General features: G+C 44.3%; 1 protein-coding gene across 3 annotated transcripts in view; it reads left to right on the plus strand.

Annotated features, from left to right (window-relative positions):
- The window catches only part of TBXAS1 (thromboxane A synthase 1), a 160,682-nt gene that overhangs the window by 45,259 nt on the left and 98,033 nt on the right, over positions 1 to 17,390 (plus strand). For all 3 annotated transcript variants that reach the window (XM_026512050.4, XM_044388694.3, XM_044388700.3), the window contains one exon: positions 2,056 to 2,108. In XM_026512050.4, coding sequence (XP_026367835.2) covers positions 2,056 to 2,108 — 53 coding nt within the window. The remainder of the gene's footprint in view (positions 1 to 2,055; positions 2,109 to 17,390) is intronic.

Consider the following 17,390-nt stretch of genomic DNA (forward strand, 5'->3'; position numbering starts at 1 on the left):
AAGCCAAAGATAGGGGAGCACTAGGGGAAGAAACTGTGTGAGAGAGCAACAGGCTGGATTGCTGGCAGTCTAGAAAGGCCAGTGTACTATCACTTTTGAGTGGGAGAGGGACCCTAAAATGGAAGGTGCATGCTGCAGGGGAGAAGATTTAGTTTAAGAAGTCTAGGTGGTGTGGTGAGGGCTTGGCCAAGGTGGTGAAGGTGAAAAGAGAAGGACATTGGGGGCAAAGTTAGTAACTCCTGGGACTAATTCAGTGTAGAGAATTCAAGGAAAATGAGCCGAAGTGCCTCTAAGTATTGAGCCAGGTTCACAGGAAGAATGGCCATGAGAAGGTTGGGAGGGCAGCTGGTTGGGGGAGATACCTTTGATTGGCCGGAGTGACATGCAAATGAAAAGGTCCTGTAGGCATTTGTAGATAGAGGCCCAGGACACTATCTTCTAAGAGTATTTTGTTTTCCTTCATTGGGTTTTCTCAGAAGCCAGATGGTTTAATCTGCGAACTCATGGTAGTGCTACCACCAGACCCTTCATCAGGAGCCGACAGATCCCACATGTGAAGAACTGCTGAGCAGAACAGAGACAGGAAGGGCCAACTGGGCCAATCCTGGTCATATCTGCTCAACATCTCTCTAGGATTTCCCCACCCCCACCCTCAGAAAGGCTGGCCCTCAGCACGACACAGATAACAACGTTAACTATTTCTGTGTTTCTCCCTCTTCCTCAGTTCCTTTTCTCTTCCTTTCTGTCTCTTTTCTCAGTCCAACACTCTTTTTCCTCTTTACTGTTGTTGTTGCTCTCTTCCTAGTGTTTTAAATACCTTCTCCTCACCTCTGTCTCAGGGGTGGCGCATTCACAATGCTAGACCCACAAACAGCGACCTCATTAAGACTTCTGGTGAGTCCTTGAAGCAAGTGTGAAGAAATTTCTAAGTGTCAAAAGAGAATAACAAGCAGGATAGGAAATTCAAAGTAAATAGATTTCACATATTTCTGTGGGGGGAAATGATCAGTTGTATTCATTTGAGTAATTTAATATTAACATTTTGAGGAAAAATAGTAGAACTGTCGATATGAAGAGAACACTGTGCTCCTGCCTCTGGTTAATTTCCACATATGCTCCTTTTCAGCTCGTCATCCTTGTATGTACAAACCTTGCCAAGTTCCTTCTAGAACATAGTAATTTCAGCAACTATTTTTATATTCATAGAAGCTTCCCTTGATGTATGGCAAGCTTAGACTGTGAAAGTAGATGGAATAAGAATGGGATGTATTTCCATTAAGGACGTCCACCTCTTCTATTCCCCCCCCCAACTCTCTCCTCTTCCCCACCCCTCAGATACAGTCTCTCCTGTATACTGCATTCCCACAACACAGGGATCTAGCAAGCTGCAGCTCTTCACCCCTACAGTTCCTCCATCTATATTTGCACTCACACTCCATCCCCACTACATTACCCTATCCCTACAGCACAATGGGTGTAGCATTTTCTGACCCTCCAGCCCAGTTCTGCCTCTAGGTATACTCATTTGCCATGACAAAATGTGTCTGATGTTTTGTCCTATATAAAGTTACTGTAAGGTTCTTATGTTTTGACTACAATTGATTTTAGTTAAAAATTTCACTTGGATCATGATAATTCAGAATTTGTGATAATTTGGATAGATTCAGCAGGCATTTACACATATAGTGGCTGTCAAATGAGGCTTTGCCAAAATTAATAATAATATAAACCAAATTGCAGAGGGGAATGTTAACATAGTTGAGAAAGCAAACAGTTTTCAAATATTTTAGCAGCAATTACACACAAGTACTTTAAGTACAGATGATCTCCTTCCATCCGTTAAAGCAGAGTTGACCAAGATTTTTCCTTGGCGATATATTTTTTAAAGCTACTTGTTTATTCTAATACTTCAAAGTACTTGAAAGCAATAGAACTTGAATTCTTTTTTATTGTTTGTGTAATTGTGTTCTCACGGTTCCAGACTTTTCCTGAATAAATTTGACTACTTGAAATTTTGTTTAATCTTATTCTTACATAGTGCTGTGTTTTCCACAGGGTTTCTGGGAAGGCCAAATGGAGCTCAGAAAGCTATATGGACCTCTGTGTGGGTAAGAGGGAACTCCACTTTTCTACCATTTATCTTGATTTCTACATGTTCTGATAAGGAAGCAATAACCAGAATGGGGATCTTGTATGTGTTTAGGTCTTTTGAGGATCCACAAAGAGAGGGCCTAGCTATACAGACGAGGCTCGTGGAGGAGGCCCCGGGATTGCCCAAGGGGACCCCGTGCTAGGCTGAAAGAACACGACTTCCCAGCCTTTAAGACCCTGACCAGTTAGGTCAGATCCCGGGTGCCTTGACCATCTCACACCACTGCTGCAATTGGACACAGTGGCCCTCCATTCCTCAGTCTAGTTTGCCTTGAGAACCCATGACTGGTCTTTTCTCATGAACTTACCGAAACCTTACTTGGACCCGTTTTGTTCAACTCTGTGGGAAAACATGCTGTCAGCTGTATGACCATATAATCTACCATCTAATACAATACACTAGTGTTGAATGTGAAAAGGGGTGCTAGTAATAATTACCCTAGGACAACACTGGACATGATGACTGTCCTGGATATATTGGGACATCGGGTCACCCTAGTTCTCAGCCATGTAAAGTACTAGAGCCCCTCTTTTTTTCTTGAATTTTCCTTTTTATGCCTCAGAGAATGCTCCTTCTTTAAGAAAAAAATAATAAAATTCCAGAATCTGGTGAACAAACATATGTTAAGACCATTTATTCTTTTCAAGATTTGACAGACTTGAGTCCTATTGCTTCTCGGTGTGCGTCTTTCCACACTGGAGTCCTAATCGTTTTAGTTTGGTCTCCTATCACTCCTCCTCAGCCATGGGGTGATTTTTAGCAGCCCTTCTCCAGACCTCCAGGTCTATGGTCACTGTTTTAGGTGCAGTAAACTTCTGCTGTGTTCCTAATGTACATGCTAATGGGGTCCAGTGGTTTGTGAACCCTTCTATCCATAGGATCCATAACGCTTATTCTCCCGGTGATGATTTCAAAAGACAGAGTTGTACTCTGTGGAAATGGCCCTACCTGGGAGACCCACAGTTTTGGCCAAGTTGTTCTCACTGCTCTTTAGTTTGCTATATGATCCTGCAAAAGTAGTAAATTGTCATACTAGACGCTCTCTGAATTAGTTCGTTATTGCCGCATAACCAACCAATCTAAATTGCAGGGACTAAAACAACAAATTATTATTCATCATGTGTCTAAGGGGTGGCTGGAATCGACTAATCTATGCTACCCTTGGCTCAACTCAGCTGGGCTTTCTGGTGCATCTGCTGGTCCTCTGGGCAGGTAGCTCATTTAGCACAGGCTCAACTGGGGGAGCTCTGCTCCACTAATCTCTCATCCTTCTTGGAATAGCAAGCAAACCAGGGAAGGCTCTTCTTAAGATGAAGGCAAATGTTCAAGACAGCAAACCTAACAGCACAAGAACATTTTAAGTTTCTGCTGCAGCATGTCTGCTAACATCCTATTGGCCAAACCAAGTTAAATGGTCAAACTCAGGCTCAGGGCAGGAAGCACACTCTGCCCACAGTGAGACCAAAGCAAGTCACTTGGCCAAGCCTGACATCAATGGGGCGGGGTTGTGTTCCTCTGATGGAAGGGCAGGGAGGTGGTGCACACCTTTCAACAATAAACAACTCTACCTAGTTCTCTAAGATATCTTTTAGCTTGGTCTTCACTTACTTCTTTTTGTAATGTGCATAGCTTCTTGCTTTAAGCATGATAGATACTTAATAAAGGCTCAAGGGGTTGACCCATTTACCTTTCTCTTACTCTTGTGCTGCTCTATTGCTTTTTAAAAGTTCTCATTCCAGTTCTTTCTTTCCAAGAGTCTCATTCTGTGGTTGACCTGACACTGACCTTGGAGACTGTCCCATACATTACTGAGACATAGCACTGACTCAGAATGACAGTAGCTTCCCTAGAATTAGGAAGAGTCCTCTCTAAGTTTGAATTCTAGGAATCCATTCCCTGGAGTACTTCTTGTACAGATTTTTCAGAGTAGAGCACTTGGGTATTTTAAAATAATTTAAAAATGTCAGATGAAGAGTTTAAAGGGCACTGTATTAACTGGTGGGTGGTGTGGTGTGCATGCATGTATGAGAGGTGGGGGGCAAAGAGAAAGAGAGAGGGAGGAAGGGAGGGAGGGAGGGAGAATTAGTTTCCTTGACAACAGGATGTCTAATCAACCCCCCCCCAATTTTAACTAAGTTAACACCATTTATCCTTTTCATTTCAAGAAAACGTAAATCAAAGAGAATTATTTCAAATGAGGTTGTAGAGAGAGAAATTGTAGTATTATCTCCACTCTTTGTTCCCACCTCTGGTGGAAAGGGGAAAAAAGCAAGGTGATGGCATAATTTCTTCATACAAAACTGTCAACATTTTTCTGCTTTAGAAAAAAAGATGAGCCATAAAATGCTGACTTCTTTTTAAACACGTCCATTCCTGGATTTGCAGGCAGAACAGTGGTGGGGCAAAGTCCTGGTTGAGCTCTGTGGTCTTGATGAGACTGAGTGTGCTCACCTTTTAAAATGAAAGGGATGAACTAGCCTATATTTAAGGTCCTTTCTAGCCCTAAAAATTGTCTTATTACTGCTTAAATTTTACCAAAATGTTTTCGCTGGTGGGGAATGTCGAGGATGAACTACGTTCAATGAAAGACGCTTCCTTTACACAATGATTTGGTTTAAGTTGTATTAATTTTTAGACGATTTATTTTTTTAAAAGATTTTATTTACTTATTTGAGAGAGAGAGAGAGAAGGTGTGCACAAGCAGGGGGAGTGGCAGAGGGAGAGGGAGAAGCAGACTCCCTGCTGAGCAAGGAGCCCTACTCAGGGCTTGATCCCAGGACCCTGGTATCATGACCTGAGCCAAACGCAGACGCTTAATGGACGGAGCCACCCAGGTGCCCCTGACTACTTCTATTTTTTTAGAAAATACTATCAAGACCAGATTGGTCTTCTTGAAGATTAAAATGATAGACTGATTCACCGTTTGACAAGGGAAGGCCCACACTGTTGATGCCATATAGAGAGGCACTGTGTAGTTAGGTGGCAGGTACTCCATGTTGGGAGAAACGTGCACAGAGAGGACCTCCTCTCTGCTCTGGACCTGGAAGCCAAATATGGGGATCATGATGCTTATAATCTGGTTGTTATCATAGCAACTCAGTCAGAGTTTGGGTCTCCAAACTGGAGATCGGCTCCTTATTCATTTTCCCTCCCACTCACTGCTATGGGGAAGATACTGCTAGAGAAGATTTCTGCCAAGAAGGGTTGACAACATCACTGTTTATTGTCATCGCCACCACCGCCACCACCACCGAGAACAAAATGTCTTTACCAAGTATCTAATTATGTAGCCTGCTTTGCCACGCGCTGTGCAGATAAAACTACACATGTTGTCTCTGCCTTCTTTGAACTTGAATGTAAAGCAGATGGACTGACATGCATACCTATCCAGTTTTTATTCACAATACTTGATTTGAACTCTTCTGAACTGCACAGTAGTACCCCTGACAACATAATAGGAAGAAAGCAAGGCTTTACGGTTTTAGACAACCTGCAGTCAATTAATGATTACTGGTTAGCTCCTTCAGTCTGAGCATGAGCCCCAAGCTGGATTTATATTCCTTCCTAAACCCTGAGAGAATAGCATCAACATAATCATCAGACATTTGTGATTGGATAGAAACAGGATGGAGATTATTTTCCCTTCCAATTTGTAATTGACTTTATAATCCAGTGGATGACAAGCCTTTATTATACTATTACTATTAATTACTTATAAATACTTATGGCACCTAAGTTCAGCTCATTTGTGACTCCTAAAGGCTCCTATCCAAAGCTTCTTTACCCTTCTCTTATTTGTCTTTTAAAGTGATAGCTCTGTAGCTGTTTTCCCCATCTCTTCTTGCCCTCACATCACTTTGACCTTGATTTCTAGTATAAGCTTCTCTCCCTCTTGTTGAATTTGATTCTCATGCTTCTTGGCCTCCGTCATTCTCTGCCCCTCCATTTGATTAGTGACCCCTCATTCCTGTATCCTTTATCAAGCCAGATTTGTTCAATGGTCTCATATACCCTCATTAGAACAGTAAGTTTTAAGTGGGTAAGCATGCACATTGTATATAATTCATAAAGTACAAACAAGTATTCAGCAAAAAGTAAAACTGACTTCCTTCTTGGACTCTTAGCCACTCATCCCCAGAAGCAACCTCTGTTATCAATTTCTTAACACTCGGATGGATAATATATGATAGATGCTGTTCTTTAACTTGCTTGTTCATTAATGATATTTGTGAAATTGTCCCATTTCAATACATTCATTCCTGTTAAATGGTATTTTATTTTTTAAGGATTCCATCGTACGGATGTATCTTAATTCTAAAAATAAGTTCTCAATTGATGAACAACTTTTGCTCTTATAAATAATACTGCAATGAATATTCTTGTATATATATCATTGCTGTCTTATGTAAGTATGTCTGTAGGATAAATTCCTAAAGCAAATTATTAGGTCAAAGGTTATCTATATTTTTTATTTTATTTTAAATTGTTCTGTCTAGGAGTTATATCCATATACATTCTCATAAATAAGTATATGAGAGTTCCTGGTTCTCTCACGTGATGGCCATTAAAATGCGGTGGTCATGATTTTAAGTCTTTACCACCTGATGGTACTTTTGATTTGCACTTTTCTGATTATGAGCAAGCTTGTATATCTTTTTGTATTGCATTTTGTTTTCTGAAGAATCCTTTGCCACTTTTCTATTGGATTATTGTTTAACTTTTATTTATGGTGTATTTTTTCCAATCAGAAAACATTTGGGTTTTTATTGCTGAATTTAATCAATTTTAATGGTCTCTACATTTTGGATCTTACTCAAAAAGATATATATATATATATATATATATATATATATATATATATATATATATTTTTTTTTAGCGTCCATTTTTCTGGTGTTTTTTATTTCATCTAAAAAATTTAGATATTTAATACAGTGGGAATTTATTTGAGAGTAAGGCTAGAAGGAGGCATTCGCTCTTATGTTTTTCAGATGGTGGTATTCCATCTAGAAATTCACCCTTTTCTAACTGAAATGAACGTCATTGTTATCATTTATTAGCTCCCGCATCTATTTCTGACTTCCGTGCGCCATTCCCCTGCCTAATCACATGCCAGCACTGCACCAAATAACCGCATTTGGATATCATGCACGTAGCAGCTCTGGTACCCAGCAGTCATAGAATGTTCTCAGAGCACCTTTGCAAGCCTCAGAATCTGAAGCAATCTCTCAGGGAAGCTTGAGTCCCTGAACTGGGAAAAAAAAATCAATTTAGCAAACAAATAAGGCTTTGGTATAAAAGGCCTGGCACTTAGACACAAGGTTCGTGCCCACGGGAGGTGGAGGTGTCTCATATGCCTCCAACTTGGAGGTTTTTAGCACCATTTTTATTTAATTAGCTAGCACACACGAACTAATAGCACCTTGTCACCAGACAGTGAGGAAGTTGAGAACTTTGGGATGCATATGGAAAAGCAATGAAAACAGTAAGGTCATTTCAATGTTTTTTTAAGCTCAGATTCCATTGCGCCATCCATTAGGAGAGTGTGCGTTTCGGAAGAGAGTCCGGTACGGAACCTCGTAAGTGCTCTACGCCATCGTGCTTACGTGCGAGGCAGGTGCGGCTGCAGGACAGCGCCGAGATGGTTGGCTTTAATGTAGTCGGACAGCTATGTCATCAACGTGCGGGACATCTGCTGGCCCACCTCCACAGATACAGAACTCTGGGAATGAAAGGGCTCTGAGGGTCTCAGCCTGCTGCAGCCCTGTGCCCCCTGGGTGCTCTCTAAGAAGACACAAGACACTTGAACACGCTGCACTGGACTTGAAAACGTGGCTGAGGATGGGGCGGGCTGGAAACTACTGCTGCTTTGTTCAAGAAAATACAAGCGTTCAGACTCACCCCTGGGAAGCTGATAGGGGGGAAGGGTTCTCCTTTTGAAACTGGACTGAGCTCAAGAGAAACACAGATGCTGAAGGATGGCAGAACGTTTAGGTGGGAATGAAGCCACTATTGCAGAAAGTTGCACAGATGCTCGTGCATAGGAGTCAGAAGTGTACGTTTCTGCAGCCGATCTGGAGTGCATGTCTCAGAAAGAGAGTCCTTTACTAAGTGTGTGACCTAAAGATGTGACTCAGTTTGAAGAGGAATTAATGAAAATGAAAACTACTCTAATGTCGGAGAAGACACGATATCCCTGAAACTATGGAATGAAGTACAGAAATCCTGAATTATTTTAACATCTCTGGCCATGCGGCCAGATGGGGGGCAATATTTGGGTCTCCTAATTTGGTAAAAGTTGAGTCTTTCATGAAAGTGTAGAAAACAAAGCATAGAATCGCCATTTTCAGGTAACATGAGTCTGAAACCAAAATTAATATGAGACCTGGTGGTCTATATGCCATAATTGTTGGGAATCATACAGTGAGTTAAATATCCATATTCTCGCTGGTCAAAAGAGATCAATCGCTAACACTCAGCTTACAAGGGCACATTTTAAATGAGTAATTAATTATGCTGGTGTTGCATTTGGGGGGGGGCATTGTTTTATAAAAATGAATAGAAGTGGCTGGTTTTTTTTCCAGGAGGCCTTTAAGAGTACGAAGAAAGTTGTCGGCAGGAAAATACATGACAAATATCACCCATCAAAACATGTAGCCCAATAGGTAGAATTATCAAAGGAACAGTTGTCCTAAGATAATTAGGCAATCAAGACCAAAAAGGACAGGAAGAATTCTGGGAGCATCCCACTACTCATGAATGAGCCTTGCCTAGACTCTTCACATCTCCATCCCTATCACAATCTCTCGTTACACCTGAGTTACTACAAGGCTTCCATTCTTCCTTATGGTTTAACATCACCTTTTTTTCTAGTCTTCATCCAAAGACCCTTCTGATGTTGACCCATTTTTTCTGGGCTTCGAATCTCTTCTTTCACCCACCATTTCTCACCACTTCCTTTCCGCCATTCTCATTCCATGACAACCTATAGATGGTGGTCACTGCGTACTTGAATGGCTCCTACTGTCCAGGTCTTTGGGACCCACACTCCTAAAGATCAAGAGCCTATATGAATTCCTCTTCCTGGGGTAGAAAAACATCAAACAGAGCATTGCCAACTTACAATAGAAAACCGGGGTTCACATTCCAGCTCCAGGTCTCCTATCTGCCCCTTGTTAGCTTGATGGATTTAAGCCAACCTCTTCCCCTCTCCAAGCCCCAGATTTCTCTAAATAAAATGAGGGATGTGGACTCTATCAGTTACTTTGACACTTGAATTATGCACCTCGGTGAATAATATATTTTACATGGTGATCTAGGACACGCACACACTTGAAATAAAAGTCTTACAAAAGAACATCTTATTTACTCTAAGATCCACATTGACCTATTCTAGTCTATTATTTCCTGGAAAAAAAAACCCAACAAATACAAGCTGGTCACGACTCACTAAATCGGTTTCATAACCACTAGCAAGTCAAGATGAGCAATTTGAAAAGCAAAGGGCCAGATGATACCTGAAACCCTTGCCAGTTCTAAATGAGGTGGCTGCAAACCAATGGCTCAACCCCAACAGTCTGCGCTAGAAAATTCATATAAGCCCCTGTTTTTATGGTGGTTTAAGACTCAGAGATCCCTGACCAAATCAGCAGCTGAAATAGAATATAAGCTGAACCGTCCCTCCAGAGATGGGGTTCCGTCACCTCATTGCAGAACCAGCACTTGTTGCCTAAGAGCCCCTTGCCGCTAGTTCTTTAAAATCACAAGTTCAGGCATTATTACAATTATTGCCCAGCCTTAACCCAGAATCTTTCAAGTGAAAAAGCGTAACAAAATATATGGGTTGGCAATTTAAAATATCTGTTAGGATGATTTTTGCATTGAGAGTCAATATCTAAGTAATTCATGGGAATACCCTGTCTCAGCGAGGTATGGCCATCCTTGCTTACTTCCAGGGGATGGGGCAGTAGAGGGAATGGCCTAGAAACTGGAAATAGCCCCATTCACTGGGGTGGCCAGGTATGGAAAACTGACCAGGCTGGGGGTGCTAACAGAGCGGGTTCCAGCCAATGAGCAAAGCACAGTGTTTAAAGGGCAAGAAATTGGCAGCTCCCCATTTCAGCAAACACTGGCCATTGTGAACAGTCCAGGAGAAGGCTGCCCACAGAGAAGGTGTCCGCGGGACAATGATCAGGCATCCAGAAAGGCTGGAATCAGGAAGGCCTGTCAGTGAATGTTAGGGCCCACCAAGAGGGGGTTCCAGGCCCTCAGAAGCGGGTCTGGGAGGAGGACGAGCAGGGCATCAGGGGGAGAGGCCTGGGGACAAATCAAGCACAGGTGTTTAGTCCTTAGACTGGGGGCAGGATGTGAAGCCCAGGAGGCAGAAACCAGACCCAGTCCCTGCTGTCATCTGGGGACAAGAGATCCACCCTGGCTGGAGTAGATCATTTATCCCCCAGATGACAGCCATGCACCAGTGTGCCCCTGAACAACAGAACATCTCAAATTAAAATTGCATAAAAGCTCTATTTCCAGCTAATATTTTCAAATAATAAATTCCATATTTAATTGAATTGTACCTGCAACAAATCCAAGTTGTTCGACCCAAAATGCAAAATAGAATTATGTAACCTAGTCATGAATCACTGTGGCATTTGCCAAGGCATTCTCCCATCTGGAAGCAGGTCCAGATAACACATGGCATGAGCAGACATCTTCTGTCGAGAACTCTTTTGCACAGATACTCTAAAAAATTGCACACGCTTACCCAATTCTTATGGCTCTCAACCCTAATTAATTGAGAATGCAAATAGCATCCCTATTCTGTCCAACAAGAAGAATGACACACCATCTTTGATTTCATGACATAAAAAAAGTCATGACTAAATTCAAAGGAGCAACTAATTCCCAATTCACACAGAGCTTAAAGTTCCTCTTTATCCTGATTTTGGGAGCAGGGAAACTTTTTTCAAGTTCTTGGAACCCTTGAATGATTAAAAGAAAAAAAAGCAAACAGTTTTAAATCTTGTTACTCAACACGGGGCAGAAGGCAGAGGCGTCTAAATGTCTACACCGAATTAACTCTAGATACATAGTATAAACTTTCAAACAAACAATCACATATCATCACACACATTTGAAATTCTAAGTTTTGAATTATCAAATTTTATCTTTAAATTGGACCATATAGGGGCACCTGGGTGGCTCAGTCCGTTAAGCATCTGCCTTCCGCTCAGGTCATGGTCCCAGAGTCCCAGGATCAAGCCCTACCTTAGGCTCGCTGCTCAGCGGAGTGTCTGCTTCTCCCGCTGCCCCTCCCCTTGCTTGTGCTCTCTCTCTCTAATAAATAAATAAAATCTTTTTTAAAAAATGATAAAATGGACCATATAGGGGCGCCTGGGTGGCAAGGTCGGTTAAGCGGCCAACTCTCGGTTTCGGCTGAGGTCATGATCTCATGTGTGGTGGGATCAAGCCCTGTGTCAGCCTCCGCACTCAGCATGGTTGGGGGGGGGGTCCTGCTTGAAGATTCTCTCCCTCTGCCCCTCCCCCCCACATGCACTCATGCTCTCTCCCTCTCTCTCCAGATAAATAAAACCTTTGTTAAGAAAATAAAATAAAATGGACCATATTCTCCTTTGTTCCTCAGGACCCCTAAATCTTTTAGAGTTTGGGTCATTTACTTTGCACTGCAATTATTCCTGGTCAGTCTTAAGTGTGATACTTCCGCCACTGTGCACACGAAGTAATTCCTAGCAAGGGGCTGCCAGGTTTTATGATGCCTGCATGCCTGGGGCAGATCATAGCAACTGAATTACTAAAATAAGTTCCTTGATTAGTGTTTGCATCTCAAGACCATGCTCCTCACAACTTCTCCCCATCACACCCCCAAACTGGAAGAATTTTGCAACCTACTATGTGAAATTTTCCACTCTGAGTGAGGCTCGCAGGGTACTGGCCTACTGACGAAGGCCTGACTCTCTGACATGCTCTCCAGGCTCCCCGCATTAACCACTAAGGAGGCACTGTTAGCAAATGATGCTATCTTTGCCCCTGTTTAAAGAGGAACTTATAACCTTTGCCCTGGGTCTTTGGCTGGGGGATGGCCCGTCTCCGCATGGTAGGTGGGCGGACGTGGTGAGCGTGGTTATTTTGTGTTCCAACACCAACCAGCACCACTCAGGCTGCAAGGGAAGTGGCACCCAGGTATTGATCAAGACTACTGCCCTTCCCGACAGGACCCCCGGAGAAGGAAATCCAGGTCCCGGTGGGGTCATCCCCCTCCATCTTCCCCATTGCTAATGCAGTGCCCGGTGCATATTAACCACCGGAGAGGCCATTGTTGAGTGGACCTTACACTTTCCTTTGAAGGGTGTCTCTAACTCTCCAAGTTCTCTTCTCAGATTCACTGCCAGACTACGGGTGGTGCCTTATGACTCACATGGCCACTGGATCCTTCCAAAGGACTCCAGCCTAAGGATTCTTAACTGCTTCCCCAAAGTTGTAGATGTCTCTGCTGGAGTTTGGGTCCCTCAGACCATCCCAGTTCTTTGCCCTCCTTAGCTTGGGATCCTACTAGGATGTTATCTCCTGAATGGACACTTAACATCCTGAGTTCTGTCCTCCCCCAAATCCATACTTGTTAACAAGTAACAGGGTTCCATGTCCAAGACCCTGCAACTGACATCCACAGAATAAAGATTTCATCAAAGTAGGTGGAATGGGATTTCATGCCTCCACATCCCATGGCTGTGGGATTAATGGGTCGCCGGATTCCTGGTCAGATCCAGGTGCTGAGGATGTCATGCATGAAGGACGTTCGGCTGGAGGGCTTTTTTTGTGGTAAAATACAACATAAAATTTACCATCCTAATCCTTTCTAAGTGGACAGTTCAGTGGCATTAAGTACATTCAGGCTGTTGTGGAACGATCCCCACCACCCTTCCCCAGAACTCTTCTCATCTTGAAAAAACAAACGCTATACCCATTAACCTCCCCAACCCCCACTTCCTCTAGCCCCTGGCAGCCAACATTCTACTTTCTGGCTTTATGATTTCGACTGCTCTAGGTACCTCAGATAAGTGGAATCATACCATATTTGTCTTTTTGTGATGGACTTATTTCACTGAGCATAATGTCCTCAGGGTTCACCCATGTTGCAGCAGGTGTCAGAATTTCCTTTTTTTTTTTTTTAGGGCTGAATGATATTTTATTGTACGTATATACCACATTTTGTCTATCCATTCATCTGTCTGTGGACCCTTGGGCTTCCCACCTTTAGGCTATTGTGCACAATGCAGCTATGAATATGGGTGTGTAAGCAGCTCCTCGAGATCTCACTTTCAATTCTCTTAGGGATATATCCAGAAGAATTGCTGGATCATGTGGTAATTCTCTTTTTAATTTTTTGAGGCACTGCCCTACTGTTTTCCATATTGACTGCACCATTTTACATTTGGACAACATTTTGTAACAGTGCTTTATTATTCCCTTTGACCGTGGCCATGTGGCCACTACTTCTTGCCTTCCAACCTTGAGAGTGAACTCCCAGAGAAATGTAAACTTCTCCTTGTGCTCTGGAATCCAACTGGTCCATGTGAGCCACACATTTCTAATTGGAATGCATGGCCCCAGTCATCTTGCCCCAACTTCCTGTTGACTATAAGCCAGCGAGCACATTCTTTACCAAACTAGCCCTGTTATCAACAAATGCTTGAACTGCACCATAAATTCAGTTCGTTTTAAAAAATTCCCAGTAGTCCCCTCCCGGAGCCCCTTCTCCTCTTATCTCACTCTCTGCCAAACCCTTTACAATTTATGTGTTTGCTTTTCAATTCTGCGTTCAGCCCCTCCAAGCTTCCTCTTCCCCTCCAGATCACTGTAGCCTTTGTGTCTCATCTCAATTTAGTCCTCGGTGTGTGGGACTCCTGTTGACATCTACTTTCTCATTCACGGGGCCACGTCTCCTCTCCTGGGCACTGGCCCTTCACTATCCAGGCTTCCCACCTCAAGTAACTTGTCCAGATCATGGCCTTGCTTGTGGCGGTTTGCTGGAGGAGGCACACCGAAGTCCCCCTCGGTCCTTGGGCCTCTGCACCGAGTGTGCGCTCACTGAGAGAGGCCGACGGCCTTCACAGCTGGCCACGTCAGGAGAGATGGTGGGTGGCCCATGGAGAAGAGCACACTCAGGCGCATCAGCTTGGGAGGAAGTTTCGAGGTTTTGGCTGGGACAGAGAAAGGGAGAGAGTGCACGCTGAGGGTGTGCTAGGCCAGTGTGATCTGTGGGGCAGCTGTAGAGAGCACGACCTTGGCAGTGCGGGAGAGGAGACAAACCTAAGCCTTGGTACTAAGAAGTGCGTTACTCGAAGGCAGTTGTGCACGGAGCCGAGAAGCGCAAGGGGAGGCCGAAGGGGGAGGGGATGGAATTTATAAACAAACAATCCTTCTAATGGCCCAGGTGAGCGATGACAGTGATTTGGCTCCTCAGAAACGTAAGGTCTAAACGAGAGGGAGAATTTTATCCAGGACACGTCCTGTCGCGGCAGAAGTGAACAATTTGTCCATTCTAAGGAATAAGACACGAGTTGACATTCGTCCCTGAGCACCGGCTTTGAGTTCTGGAAACAAGTGGTCACTGCCCCCATCCTGAGAAGGGGAGCGTGGCAGAGAGAAGGGCAGTTCCACCTCTGCTGCGATCAGTGGGAGCTACGGATGAAACACGGGGTCCCCGCTGGCTTGGGGACAAAGCACCCTAAGGATCACGGAGCTGCCAGGAGGGTGTGAGTCCCAGAATATGCTTGGAATCTGGAGTCTCTGGCCTCTCATCCTTCAACAATCTAACGTGCTGTTTCCCACAGAGTGTCCTTTGGACCATTTCCATGGACAATAATAATTGTTACATGGAAAATAAAAAGGGGGCGTTCCCCCTGGTCAAATGCTAGAAACACTAGGTTAGTCAAAGGAACACAGGTCTCTTTATCATGGGACTTCTCAGAACCTTTCGTGTAGTAACGTGCTTGGAACATCTCCAAGGGAGACGTTTGCGTGCAGGGTTTATTTGACCACAGAACTTGTTTTTTGTTTTCTAGAATATCTCTTGGGACTAGAATATGGAGAACAGGCTTTGAGAGAAAACACTGATCTAATAAATAGCAGCATTTTACTCCCAACGTATTCCCCATGAAACACAGCCATTGAGAAGAACAGCTTCCTTCACCAGTGTGAATTATCAGTGTTGCAGCCAGTAATTACTCATTACCTCCATTTCAAGATTTTCTCTGTCTCTCCGTCTCTGTCTCTGTCTCTGTCTCTGTCTCTCTCTCTCTGTGCGTGTGTGTGTGTTCATTCTGAGACGCTGTGGAGAACGGGGAACACACTGCCACATGTTCTGCATGTTTATTTATTCCCTTTGAACCTCATACCTTTTTCTCATTCCTTTCTCCCCCCCACAGACAACCATTCCATTGTCCTTAACATGTATTTTTTTTTTGGCATGCATTCTTGCAAACTGTGTATTTGTGTGTATTACCCTTAGCTTATCACGATGGCGGTGTCCTCCATCCCTGCTTTGGTTGTTTTCACTGACTGCTATGCTTTGCGGACAGTCACATCACTGGGCTCCCATAGAGCGCGCGGCCCCACACATCCTGCCCATCCCCGCTCCTGCAGGGGCACACCTGGTGGCCTCCAGAAAGCAGCACTGCCGTGGACCTCTTTTAACGCTTTACGGACTCGGTGCACATGCTATAGGCATATATCTTGCTTTTATGACTGTGAGAGACATATATCGTTGTTTGCTGGGGCTGCTTATGTAGTAAATACCAATCCATAACTGTTTTCTGGTCCTCTATCTGATCTTGTCCCTTCAGGACAGTATCTCATGTGACCATCCCCACAACCCTGCGGGTTTTTTGGCTGGGCTGATTGCATTATCCTCCATTTATATGGGAACATAAAGAACAAGAATACTATGTGGTTAGCAAGAGGTGAGTGCAGGGCTGGGTAGGTCCCCCCCCCTTTTTTTTAATCTTAAGTAGGCTCCACGCCCAACATGGCGCTTGAACTCACAACTCTGAGATTAAGAGCTGCATGCTCTACGGACTGAGCCAGCCAGGCATCCCTGGTTCTCATTTTTTTTTTTTTAAAGATTTTATTTATTTATTTGACAGAGAGACAGCCAGTGAGAGAGGGAACACAAGCAGGGGGAGTGGGAGAGGAAGAAGCAGGCTCCCAGCAGAGGAGCCTGACGTGGGGTTCGATCCCATAACGCCGGGATCACGCCCTGAGCCGAAGGCAGATGTTTAACGACTGCGCCACCCAGGCGCCCCCCTGGTTTTCCTTATTAATCCACAGCCTTTTCTGTTCCACTGTTGTTGTTTCTTGGATGCTCCCAGCACTCCTGGGACATTGGCCCTAATGCTAATTCACTTCATTATTTGTTTACTGTCCTGCTCTCTTGCCACACGCAAGCTCTATGAGGACACGGAGTCTGTCTCCTCTGCGGGGATATTCCCAGTGCCCACAACAGTGCCTGGCACCTAAAAGGGGCCCAGGAAGCATTTGTTGGGTGACTAGAGAAATCACCTCTGAGCACGTGCCTTTCAGGACAAGACCTCACCAGGAAGGTCTTGCGATTTTGCTGATTTAGGTAATTAGTATTATTCCCTTGGGACATAATGAAAGGAACTGGGGGAAAGTCTCTCCTACTAAAAATCAAGGTTTTGGGTGGAGGGGTCTATAATCTTTCCCCATCAGTGACTATGCTCCCTCAGTTCAGTAGTGAGCCTGTAAAAGTACAAAATCGATTTGCTGCCGTGGCAGGCCATGTTGGGATGCACGGGACAAGCAGATGAGGGAAAGGTGATGCTCTCATGACACCCAAGCAGGGCTCCCCTCTCTCAGGCCATCCATCAGGCTCTTCTGCAGCTACTAACCCATGTCCCCCTCAGAGGCCTCCTCTAGCCTAACCCTTGGGGGTCTGCCTAGGGTGCCCAGAAGAGCACCAGATTGCGAGCCAGACCCGGGTTCTGGTCTTAGCTTGGCTGTGCCCAGCCATGGGCTAGAACAGGTGACTTAACCATCATCCCCAACCTTTAAGAAACACGTGAGCGCCTGCCACCTCTCAGGTCTGACACGAGAGTCAAAGTAACTACCAGGGCAGCCTGCCCAGGGAGCGGGGGTGATTCCTCTGCTCCTCAGGTCCGTCTTTGAAAGGTCTTCTTAACCCAGCAGGCGCCCCGGG

This window comes from Ursus arctos, unplaced genomic scaffold, assembly GCF_023065955.2.
Source record: "Ursus arctos isolate Adak ecotype North America unplaced genomic scaffold, UrsArc2.0 scaffold_3, whole genome shotgun sequence".
NCBI classification, from domain to species: domain Eukaryota; kingdom Metazoa; phylum Chordata; class Mammalia; order Carnivora; family Ursidae; genus Ursus; species Ursus arctos.